The 12,945-nt window shown below is 42.2% G+C and overlaps 1 protein-coding gene across 1 annotated transcript in view; it reads right to left on the reverse strand.

Moving 5' to 3' along the window:
* Nucleotides 1-12,945, reverse strand: part of LOC119457473 (phosphatidylinositide phosphatase SAC2) — a 142,427-nt gene that overhangs the window by 111,049 nt on the left and 18,433 nt on the right. Inside the window, exons 3-6 of the mRNA XM_037719048.2 lie at nt 12,639-12,775; nt 7,133-7,261; nt 2,531-2,578; nt 2,263-2,445 (exon numbers count right to left, since the gene is read on the reverse strand). Coding sequence (XP_037574976.1) covers nt 2,263-2,445; nt 2,531-2,578; nt 7,133-7,261; nt 12,639-12,775 — 497 coding nt within the window. The remainder of the gene's footprint in view (nt 1-2,262; nt 2,446-2,530; nt 2,579-7,132; nt 7,262-12,638; nt 12,776-12,945) is intronic.

The following is a 12,945-nucleotide window of genomic DNA, read 5'->3' on the forward strand; positions in this document are numbered from 1 at the left end:
CAACACATCAATAATGATGACGATTTATGGGGTTTATTGGCCCAAGCGCCAGGGATGGCCAAAGAGTGCCAAGAAAAATGGTATGAAGCAGTCCATGAAGTGGTAAATGACAAATGGTAAATGTAACATGCCTGTATAGAGGCCTAAAAACCTTCGCTGTAAATGGCGTAAAATATATAGACATTAAAATAATGACAATGGCAAGTGATATGGCCTCTGACCATGAAAGATATTGTACAAGAAGATCATACAATAAAATGTGTCACTGCCAGTAGCACAACCACCTCACCGGGGCCCTTGAGCGCAAGGGCCCAGAGGCATCATGTGCCTTACAACACTACTATCACAGCAGTACCCTCTAGAGAGAGGGCGTGCTTCGAATCTCTTGGGCTGATAACGTGCAACATAACATCATTTAAAAAATTAAGCACTGCTTTGGTCTCGAAGAACGATTCTGCACCAAGAAACAGTGCGGGATGAAGGAGGCTACGTTATTGGTATGCTACGGGAAAGTGCTTTTTCCATTCAGGTTCTGCTTCCCGACACTCCAGCAAGGTGTGGAGGACAGTCAGCCTCTTGCCGCATCTACCACAGATGGGAGGTTCAGCACCAGCTAAAAGATAAGAATGGGTGCTATATGTGTGCCCTAGTCTCAGTTGACAAAAGAGCACATCACATTATCGTGACTTTGATAGTGACGGCCAATTCCCCAAGTGGGGTTTAATTACGTGGAGCTTATTCAACGTTTCGGCTCCCACAAGTGTTGCCAATAGCTCCTTGGTTTTTTATGTAGGAATGGCTTCAAGTCTGTGGCAGGAACTGCTATTGACAGATTGCTAGCTTTCGCTGCTATGGATTTAGCCATTTTATCTCTCGGTGCCTCTGTGCTCAGGCACCCAGCATATAACAAAGTGTTGGTAAGATATATAAGTTGTCATGTTGGTTAGATATATAAAGGTCGTTATTTATAAGATGTTTATGTTTGTGTAATGCTTTTAAAGCTTTCACTACACTTAGTCTGTAAACATAATGGCTTTTTGCAGCTTTGTTTTCCTATTATGTTTCACCGCCACTATCACTGCATAGGCTACTGCAGTGAAGATGCTGGTTTCGCGGTGCAGGACATCGGATTCTGAAAAAGATGGGGCCAGCAACTGCATACGAGACGCCGGAATGTGACTTCAATGCATCTGTGGGCAACTTGTGCGCAAAAGTGCTTCCACTGGAGTTCAAGGAAGTGCATACGAATATGTATCTTTGGAGCATGTTTATTCTTCTCCTGCCAACGCCATGGCAAAAGCAGATTCATTGGAGCCACTATTTTATGTGTAAGGAGCAGAACACCTACATCCTCACTCAATTTCCTTACACGGAGTGAGAAAGGCTCTCTCACTGAAGGTCGGTGTAAAAAAGTGTACTAGATGTTGTACTGTTTATTGGAGAATAGCATGGATGCATGAATGCAGTTTCATCCAAAAGGCGAAGCACTGATTGCGATAGCAAATTATTAGACAGCTATACACGGTAAGAATGGTAGATTTATTAGCTGTATGGAGTGCTGTAAAGATTCACTTACTATCTAAATTAACAAGCATGGTGTCATGTGCGCAGAGGCAAACATGAACACATCTCACTCGATGACCGTGGATACTCGCTGTCCAAACGCTGGCACGAGGAAGAGCGGCAGCAGCAGCAAGTGAATTGCCCTTTGCGCTGCCACTCACTTCAATGCAAACTAAATGGTGAGACACAGCACACACCAAGGCATCAGCCCTCGGCGCACCTAAACTCTGCACCCACCGCAGATCGCTTTCAAGATAGGGCCCGCCTGACCATGCTGAAGTAGAACCCCCCCCCCCCCCCCCTTCCTTTCCCCTGCTGCCTTGCGCACGCAAGATCGAGCCACCATCCTTCTCGGCTTACCCTCCCACGCTTTCCCTCACACCCACAGCTTACAGCACACGGCTGCAATGTTATCGCACTTGGACTTTATACGGAACATCACCGCGACAGCGACGATCTCGGCGGGAATGCGCCTGAAGTGTCCATATAATTGCTAGCGAATCAAAATTGTCATTAATTAAAAATGCACTCTTACTATCCGAGGGGAGAGAGTAGAGAATATACAGGTAGGTCAGTGACATTGCAGGACAGAAATGTGGGAATGTACCGGTACATTAGGGACACTGAAAGGGTTAACTGGCTGATAATATTCAAAAACTAAAAAGATGAAGCAAGACATTTGAGAATGATAAAACTGACCTCAATTTCCGTCAAGTCACGAAGCATTTCAAGGTTCCAAAAAAATCTTTCATCCAGACTTTTCCAGCGGGGCAATTCTGCAGGGAGTGGTGGCTGTTCCACTTGCCGTTGCATTGTGTTGGTCAGATCACCAGTTGGAGAGAAGTAAAATGAGTCTGTATCATTAAACATCTTCAAGAGTTCCTATAAAAGAGGTTCTCATTTTGAGCTCAATTATTCAGTTCTCCTGAGAGCAAACAATAATATGCAGAACAAAAGAAAAACTCACATCCAGCAGTCTCCGTTCATATTTGTCCCGCTCTCGATTCTGCACAGTCTAGGTATGAAGGAAAATCTGTAAATGTAGGTTCGGCCTCACAAAGCATCTGCACTAGTTATGAATAAAACATTCAGCTTTGCAATGGGTCATGCCATGCCAACTGTCCCCACCTTTACGCTTGACAATTTCCGATTTCCTTTTATAATTTCACACACTGCAGTAGAACACAAAATGTCATTTCATGAAATACTTAAAAAAAAAAAAAGATTTAATTTCATGGCTCAAGCACCACCAGAAGTATTTCGTAAAGCACAAAATTATCTCTCACAAAAGGCATAACCAAAAACTGCATTCCTTCAAAGACAGCAATACTAATTTTTGTCAGGAGAATGAAGAATGGCCTTACACCTAAAATTGCATTCATTGATTATTAGTCACTCCTCCAATTTTTTATATGGCGTTAAATGGACAAAAATGATAATATTTGGCTTTCTTTAACATGGTTTTATACAAAAACTAAAGTTTTTGTATAAAAACTAAAGTTATACAAAAACTAAAGTTCAGGAACTTTAATTTGTTCAGAAAAAATATTTTCGGACAGTGCATTACACAACACTGCACAAGTGATAATAAATATGCAAAAAACTAACTTTCGACATATGTGGAGGTGGTCCTAGTAAAATTACGCCAAATAGATCATCTGGTGGCACATTGTAGTGCTGCTAAACTGAGGAAGTTTTATCAGGTTAGGCATTTTTTTTAAGCAAGAAAAAAATTTGTGAAGCTATCACGTACTGGTCTTGAAATTTGCATTGTGTTTCATCTTTGCCACCTAGCCTCTTCGCAGAAAATATGAGCTTATATAATGCATGGACACGAGCATTCCTGAGCTGACAGATGGCTTGTCTATCAGCGCCTACACTTCTTCCAAGTTGTTATCTTCTCTGCTTAGGTAGCTACGAGCAGCCTCAGTCAAGCTAAACTACAACTGCTGTCTGTTGTTTACCAGCTTCTAGTTCTCACGCAGCACCAGAAATGCATTCGCAGTGATGTGTTTACTTATATGGTTACCTGCGCTAAAACAGTGAAGTTGACAAAGATGCAGTAATTAAAAAAGTATTCATCACCTGAAAGGGACAGACAACTGTTCAGAACAAGTATTGAGATATCCCCCCTGATAGAAGATCGTGTCTAGTATTGACTGAAACAAGCACTGTTTTCCTCATTAAACAAAGATTTATAGTTTTATATCTTCACAAAAAGTCATAAAAAATTACTTTTGGCGCCCCCACACAGCAAAAGCATGACAACAAACAAGACGGCCTATTGCATGACCTTCTATTAGCGTATGCGGCTCCTGGGCCTTTTTCAAATATTTAAACGCAATACATTTCTTCTATCATAAGTTTTTCTGTAACTTACAATGCGCAGCTAAATCTTCTATTGTTATATGAGCAGGCAAAGTGGTGCCATGGGTTCCGAGATTGGGCAGCGCAAGCTGTTCTCGGAGGCCATAATGGCACTGTGATAACTTGCATTCATGGCCAAAAGAGGGCACTATATTGCCGCTACCACTAGGATTTGCAGGAGTCACAAATGCAGCAACTGATTGCAGCAGTGTTTTATTTTCACAAGTGGTTGAAAAGGTCAAAATGCGGATGGTTAATGAAAGTTGCACTCACACCTGCGAAATTTGCCCATCGTTCTGCTTTACCAATTTGCCAGGCGGGCTATTGGCATCGCTCTCACTTTTCAGTGTTAGTAGTGGCATCAGGGACTCCTATTCTTTAGAGACTGCTCAGATCAAAAAATACTCCTTGCAAAATTGCCACGCGCCTTTGGATGTAACCGCTGCACTTATAAACACTTACGAGGATGAGATTTTCATTGCACCATAAAAAACTAGGTCTTTAAAAAAGTCGCAGTTTCGCCAAGGCGAAGCATCAATTACGATAGCAAATTACCTAATTTACTCGATTGTAACGCGAGTTTTGTTCCAGATTTTTGCTACCTGAAGTCGATCCTCCCGTTACAATCGAATACCGAAATTCAAGTTGTCTAAAAAGTGCAATGATGCACCCAATTCCACTCAACAAGTGAAATGTGCGAGGGACGTGCGCTTTCATGACTCCATGGCGCGAAAGGCCATGGGAGAATGGGAGGGAGGGAGGAGAGGCAACGTTTAGCTGCGGCACCAAATGCGTATCTCACGACCGGGCGCAGAGGGAACTGGCAACTCAATCACCCATGCGAAAGGAGGAAAGCAGGAAGGCAGCGTGGGAGAGAGGGAGTGCGGCTTCTACTTTGCGCGGCTGTGGGCTGTCGCGCGCACCATATCTTGAAAGTGATCTCCACACGGCTTTGACCTTTGTATGTGCTGTGCTTTCACCGCTCCGTTTCCGTTGAAGCGATAGACTGCACGAATCTTCGCTCGCTGCTGTCGCCGCACTTGCTCAACCAGCGTTTTGACAGTGGTTGTCTGCGGTCATCTAGTGTGATATATTCATGTTTGCTTGTGTGCGTTGACACCATGCTTTTTAATTCAGTTAGTAAGCGAATATGTCCAAGTTTATGCAGCCGATAAAACTACTGTCCTTACTCCGTATAGCTCTCTACTAATTTGCTATCCCAATTGATGCTTCGCCTTTCGGGCGAAGCTGCGACTTTTTCATGCATCCCGTGGTCTCGTGTTACTTTAGCGGTTTTCTTCCTCATTTTTTTTTTGCTGGACGCAACAAAAAGTCACCCCTCGCATTACTTTCGCGGTTTTATTTTTTCTTGATGGACACAATGAAAAGTCACCCCTTCCGCTACAATTGCGGTCGCGTTACAATCGATTAAATACGGTAGTAGAGAGCTAAACGGAGTAAGGATAGTAGTTTTATTGACTGCATAAACTTGGACACATTTGCTTACTCATTGAATTAACAAGCATGGTGTCAGCGCGCACAAGCAAACATGAATAGATCCCACTCGAAGACCGCAGACAAGCACTGTCAAAACGTTGGTGTGAGCAAGCACGGCAGGAGCAGTGAGCGAAGTTTCGTGCAGTTTATTGCTTTAACGGAAACTGAGCGCCGAAAGCCCAGCACATACAAAATAAGAGCCATGTGGAGATTGCTTTCAAGATACGGTGCGCGCAACAGTCCACAGCCGCGCAAAGCACAAGCATGCAGTTACTGACAGAGTAGAAGCCGCACCCCTGCCCTCCCGCGCTGCCTTCCCACTTTCCTCCTTTCATGCGTGAGATTGACTCGCCGGATCCCCTTGCGCCGGGTTGCTAACTGTGCAGTTGGTTCCGGAGCACAACGGCGCCCCCCCCCTCCCTCGCTTCCATCCCCCCACGGCTTTTCACACGATGGAAACGTCGCGTTTGCTCTCCATGAAAGCGCGCATCCCTTGTGCGCTTTCACTCGCGCATACAGTATACGGCGCGCGGCAACGATTTTATGTCCCTTGGACTTAATAAGGAACCTCACGGCGATGCGGATGGCAGAAATCCGCTTGGAGGGTCCATATAATTACTATCGCAATAAAATCGGTTGTTAGTCCTGTTCAGATAACTAATTTTATGAATCAACACAGCCTTGCTTGAGCTGTGGTAAGGTGTGCTTGGCAGACAAGGACCGAGTGAGGCACACTGTGTGCCTCACTCTGTGCCTCAGCAATAAGTTTATTGCCTGTAGGCAACACGCGGCAAAACACTGAAAGCAAGCTTCACCCCAAGCCGCCTGTGGCTTTGTGTGAAACTTGTACAAGTAGTTTTCGCCAGATGTGAAATGGTGGTTTACATTGTATTTGCTCCACATTACCTGTGCGATACCATTACAGATGGGGATTTTGAGTTAGTCTTTCTTCTCTGATCGTGCTTGTAAAAGAATGCAATCGCGTGCTAAACTTATTCTTCCTCACCCTCTGTTACTGCTCTAATGCAAGAAATCATGCTTGCCACTTATCATTCACTATAGGTGGAAGAAATTTAGCCAAAAACTTTGAACTCAAATGAAAAACTCGGCAAGAAACAAACTTTTTTTTTTTCTCCTGTAGGCAACACTCGTTCACACTCATTTATGAAGACTTCATGGAGAAACATAATTTTTGGCAAAGCCTTCTATGACACATACCTTCTTACCATAAGTAAAAGTTCCAGGGATGCTTGAGCTGGTGAAAATATTTTTTCACAAAAAATATCTCATCAAATGATGGTTTGTGTCTTACTGAAGCGCCTAAAGCTTTTCAAAAGAAATCGGAGATGGTCCGAATGCCAACATCAGGACAGTTGGCATGGAATGACCTTAATAGAAATCAAAAGGACAACTGCCTGCCTACAAAACTACAGAGGTCAGAATGTAAGTAACATGAACATTTATGCACAATGCACAGTAAGTATGTGCACATGATACCCTGCAGTAGAAATTTAAGCACCACAGAGCTTTCATCATTACTGACTCTAGAAATAGTACTATAAATCGCTTACAGGGCAGCAGCTAGAAACCTGATACATAATCTATTAGACTGTGCCCGCCATTCAAAGGTCTACAGTATCGCCAATGACAAAAGTGTCACTTGGCAACAGCTTAATACTAATATGGTGATAGACATCATGCAAACCTTGCGTGGCTTGACTTGACCTGTGGCAGTTTTGATGGTTTGCCATGTTTTCTGGAAAGCTCGCTGCTGTAGCTCCGACGCAGGACTTCGTTCAGGTCTTCTCCAGCTTGATGGGTGCTTGCTGCATGGCTGTCAAGATGAGTGCTAGCAGTCAGTGCATCTGCTCTACTATTTACTAAGTCAACCTAAGTTTCTGTTTCACCTCCTGCTGCTTTTTATGTGTCTGCTTCGAAAGAAAGCACAATTATACGTCATGCAAGTTTCAGACCACACTCTGGACAAGGAGGAACCAGATAAGTGAAGACAAAACCTCTCTATGCATGCTTTCACCATGAAGACTCCATTGGGAGATTTGCATGCTCCAACGCTCTTCAAATTGAAGTCACAAAAGCCTATCTATAAAGCATGCTGTCTCAATCAACAACTAAAAAGTAGTCAGTAACGATCACACAATCAAGTAATAAGCCCACACATAACGAACAGACAAAATATGTGTCATGTTGTCATTTCTTTCTTTTTTCTTTTTTCCTATAAACCTCATGCACTGGTATGATGGCGCTACCTCTCCACTTTGGAGTGGTAGCGCAAATGGAAAGTGCAAATGCAAAGTGCAAATGAAAATGTTCCATTTTGGAACATTTTGGTTGGGGCCTTCCAGGAGCATAGACTGAATGACAGAGAAGCGGAAACAGCACCTGCTGCTTTAACGTCATTGTGTGCTGCAACAGGTACGTCTAAACCATGTGTGTGTTGCCTGCGCACTATAGTAGCATCCATGACAAGAAAATGAAAAGGCCAATGCATCATGCGGCATGTATATTGTTATGTAGCAATATCTAACGTCACCAAAAAATATGCGGTACACATAATTAGCAGATACGCACTTTGAAGTAAACACCATTTTTGCTATTATTATTTCAAATGCAGGTTTTTTAGCTGTTGCTATATTTTTGTTACCATTGTAAAGAACTGGACTAATTCAAGCTGCAGACATAATAGGAAGCTTTATCTTGGGATTTCCCTACCCAAATACCCACATGTAAAAGGCAGAAACGCTTTTATCACAGAACTGGTCGACCAATTTGAATAAAATTTGTTGCATTTGAGAGAAGAAATTAAGCTCTACTGACTCTAGGAAAAATATAGAAAGGAAAAATTTTAATTTATAGCCTGAAATGTTTTTTAAAAAATTTCCTAAAATTGGTAAGTTGAAAAAAATTTGAAGCACGAACTTTATAAATCCGTAAACTTGCACCAAAAACAGATATTGCAGTTCTGTAAACTGCATCCGTTCGAGCATCTAATGTGGACAAATTTCATATATTAATTTCCAGCCTGCGTGAATTTGTTACAATAGACAGTTTTAGTACAGCGTACGCTATACGCTATAGTACAGCGTACGCTAAGCAGCGCACATTTATTACAGTTTTAGTTGGCTTGCGAGATGTTCCGATCTCAGAGGCCATATGTCAATGTCGCGCCTATCTCTCCACTTCCCCAATAGCTGGTGCTGACATATCTCGAAGGTTTCCCTTGTTAGGCTTCGTGTCGTTTGAAACTAGAAGTGATCTCGAAAACTCCACACGGTTATACATAATACACTGTCGTCGAAGCGGCCCGAGACTAAGGGAAAGCTGTTTATGCAGTCATTTGCTACGAACAAAGCGAATTGTACAAAAGCCACGCTAAATTAAATTTGAAGAGGGCAGCGGGGACCACCGCCATGTTTTACTTAAACTACGCAAGCCACGCAAAGACGGTAACGTTAAATCTGAGAAATAGCGTGCGTACGCTATACGCTATGGGTCATATAGTGTTCTGCGCATGCGCATTGACGACCCGCTATTTTATAGCGTACGCAATGCTATAGCGTACGCTAAACTAAAACTGTCTAGTATTTATGAGGGTTCTGCAGTGGTATATTTCAGAGTGGTGTATAATACATCATTTTTGTCTGCTTTATATGTCCTATTAGGTGCAGTATAGAGAAGTGTGATATCACTTATTACTGAGTTACAGAGTTGAAAACCTGGTACTTGAGTTTTTTTCGATTTTGTAATTTCCAACAATTTTTGTTTTCTAATTACACTTTGTAAAGTCACTAGGTTCTAACTTTTTCCTTTAAAGCAACAAACTTCATCGAAATAGGTGCAGTAGTTGCGAAGAAAAACGATTCCTTCGCTCCTGCATATTTAGACATTAAGTCCCCAGCTAAGCTTCCTCATAACGCAGAATGTTATAGATCATGCAATTGAGCCACAGCGACACCAGTTTGTGTTAGCCGCCACCACATATATCATGCAGAAGATCACCATCTGTTTGGTAGTGTTAGGCAAAACATGTGGCACAGGAATGCAAGGTAAGCTACCAAAAATTAATTTTTTGGATAGGAACTGCGAATATTTCTTTCCAGAGGTTATGTATTGCATGATAATGCTATGTATGCGTAACACCTTACCATGCACCAGTCCGTGGAAGTAAACATGGCGGTCAATAATCATTGATAGTCTATTCTTAGATGTTCACAGCCTATTGAAATGTGTCTTTGCAACATGAACGTAGTTGAATTAACGAAGGACACAATACACTTAAGTGCCTCAGAGTCTGCACTGCAGAGCAAAATCAAAATGTCACTAAAAAAGAATGCGTAATGCACGTAAACAGAACCATTTCACCGCCACTAAGAAACATTGGCCATTTTAATGACAAATGAAAAAATTATGGTTGATCCCTCTCTCATAGGAATTGGTAGAACACGAAAGTGAAACGTGTCTTCAGAGACGCTGTAGCATGCTTGCTTCATGAACTCATGGTCCGCTGCAGCGAAAGGCGCACGATTTGTGGAACGACGACTGTGTTGCATGTTTGCTTCGTGCGCGGCGTCCTGTTGCCGAGCAGTGTTGAAACACGCCAGGCGCCTCAAGAGCCGACTTGCCCGCGAGAAATTGATAAGGGCGTTCTAAGCCACGTGGCGGTGCATGCGTCTGTGGCGTAATGGTTTCAATGTCGGGCCTCTGTACTAGAGGTCCTGGGTTCGAATCCTGCTATCAGACACTTTAATGATGTTTATTTTATTATTTATTACACAGTACTTCATTGAAAATGACGAGTTTACAAAGTCACGAAGCCGTTTACACCTGGTTGTTTATTCTATGGCAACACCGCGTCGGAGCCTCCGCTGTACTGTGACTACTGAAGTGCTCCCTGTCGGCGCTCGTTAATGTCACGATGCAGTACTTGGCTTCACCAGCTCCTAGATGGCGGCGCCGGAGTCCGACGTTAGGGCAGTGCCTTGCTATTTGAGGCTCGAGCCGGTTGCCTAAGGACGAAAACATATCGGAACAAATATTCGGAATTAGATGAGACATGTGTATGCTGCAGTAAAGATCCAGAGACCACTCAGCACATCCTAATGGAATGCGACGGGATCCACCCAGCGAGAACCGTAGGTAACGTGCAACTCCCAGAAGCGCTTGGGTTTAAAGTGGAAGGAAACATAAACAGATCAGCCGTAGAGATCAGCAAGAGACGATTAGAGTACTGGTGGAAAAAAAAGTAGGGAGAAGATGGATGCGACCTGATCTCTTAAAATCATAGGCAGCGGTACAAGGTAAATTTTTGAAAAAGAAAAATAATGATAGGTATACAAAAATGCAAGATAAAGAACATGTATAGTATACCTGATTAAATCAAGCAGGCTAGGTGACTATTTGTTGCCGCCCCGTTTCAAAGGGGATGCCAATAAATCATCATCATATCATCATCGTTACATCCGTTGCCGGAAATCAGTCGGGAAACCCGGCATAAAACACTTTTGTGTTAAAACAAGATTAATCAAGAGGTGTTGCCTTTCACAAACCTCCACAATGCAAACATAAAAGTTCGCCTTATAAACAGGAAAAGTCGCTTTGGCTTGCTTATGGACTGCTTGTTTATGAAATTTTTGTAGTTGAGTGTGTTCATAAACTTGCACAGGTTTTGAGGACAGATACCTGGAAAAAGCTGTTCGCAGCAGCTTGACAATATGTAAACACCTCCCGAGTATAAAAGACCATCAGCTTTGACAAAGCGCTACCACGTGTCATTGTTCTACGGCCTCTACAGAACATTCACCCGCATTCGAAATCTTCCCGACTGCACTTCTTGAGCTATTGTAGCACTATATAATAGTGCACATCTGCGTTTTCTTTTTCTTATGTGAAGGATTCAGCTTTTAGCAACGATACTCCATACTACATTGGCCCCAACCGATTTCTGCCGCTGTTGACAGGTGGCGCTGGATGTTCGACTCAAAGGTGCAGCGCACAAGGCCCTATACCATCCCTACCACCTGGTGTTCTTCAGCCTCTTCAGCCTGCAGATGCTTCACTTCCCCCATCCTTGTTCTCATTTCTACTGGGGTGGTGTTCAAACATGTTTGCTATGGAGGCAAATTCTTAAACAACACAGAAGCCAACAAAGCACAACTGGAAATTTATCAACAGAGTAGTTCCAAGTGTAAAGCAGGGATATATACATGCTTGTAAAGCACAGATAAATGTAGAAGTCCCCTGTACACTTCTTTTTTTTCTTTCTTCCTTACTTTTTCTCTGCTCCTTTTTTTCTGTACCCACTAGTATTCAACATGTCTGCCAAGTTTAGGGTTGACTACCTCTACTGTAAACAGTTACTAATATAGTAGTCATAGGAAGAAAATTGGGCAAAAGCTCTATGGTTAGCGTGTCTGGCTCCTAGTTACACCACATCACTGTGATAAAGGTTGAATCGCTAGTGGCACTATTTAGGAATATTTTATTTTATACTGAAAATTCAATACATGATTTTAGTTGGATTTACTGACTTTCCTTCACCACAAAAGCAAAATTTTGCACCTTTAGGCCACATGAAAGAACATGTTGAGAAGCCACATAAACGTTATTGGGAATATTAATAAGGGCAAATTATACTAATCATCACATCAAGCTTGACCATTCTCACTTCATTAGCAATAAAAATGGGTTTCTGAGACACATCCCTCCTTAAAGAAATATTTGAGAGGAATATTAAACTATCTGTAAATTACGCTTCCTCAATATGAAAAAAAAAAAAAAAAAAGGAGCAGGGGGGAGATAAGAAGGATGAAATTGCATTCTGAGGAAGAAAGAGACTTATTTTAACAAGTTTCAAGAACAGTTCATGGGCCAAAATGGTTCAAATATGAGAAAAAAACACCATAAAATTCTTGATCTTATTTAAATTGTGAGGTATTGGTGCTAAAATTGGAAAAGGAAAGCTTGGAACTTAATTTCTCCATTGTTTTCTGCAAAATTATTGAAAATTGAGTTTTACACGAATACCAGTCTAATCACAATTTAGCATTGCTCATTAGTGTCACTTTAACAGATGACAAACTTTAAATGTAAGAAACAAGACAAGAGACACAATCATTGGAAGTTTTTTACATATATGCAGAGTAAAAGCCTAAAATTGTTTTCTCCAGTTTTTGCCTTTGGAAGCTTCGGCTTACCTCCATCTCCATTTCCGGGGCTTCATGGACTGAGAGTGGCACCAAGACAACCTTGTTAACCTTAAAGACTTGGTGGTTTCCTGGCAGGGATCCTATAAGACTTGTTTGTCGAATCAGGACTAACCGCTGGTCCGAGTCTGAAAAATAACAAGTCTGATTATCGGGCAAAGAAATTGTGCAAGTTGCCACATAATTTTTACTGCAAGTTGTAAGCTCCCCTTTACATAATTTGTGGCTCATGATGCTTTCTCCCCCCCCCCCCCCTTTTATTTGTGTGTGTGTGTGTGTATATATACATATAGATTGT

This window comes from Dermacentor silvarum, chromosome 1 (assembly GCF_013339745.2).
Source record: "Dermacentor silvarum isolate Dsil-2018 chromosome 1, BIME_Dsil_1.4, whole genome shotgun sequence".
NCBI classification, from domain to species: Eukaryota; Metazoa; Arthropoda; class Arachnida; order Ixodida; family Ixodidae; genus Dermacentor; species Dermacentor silvarum.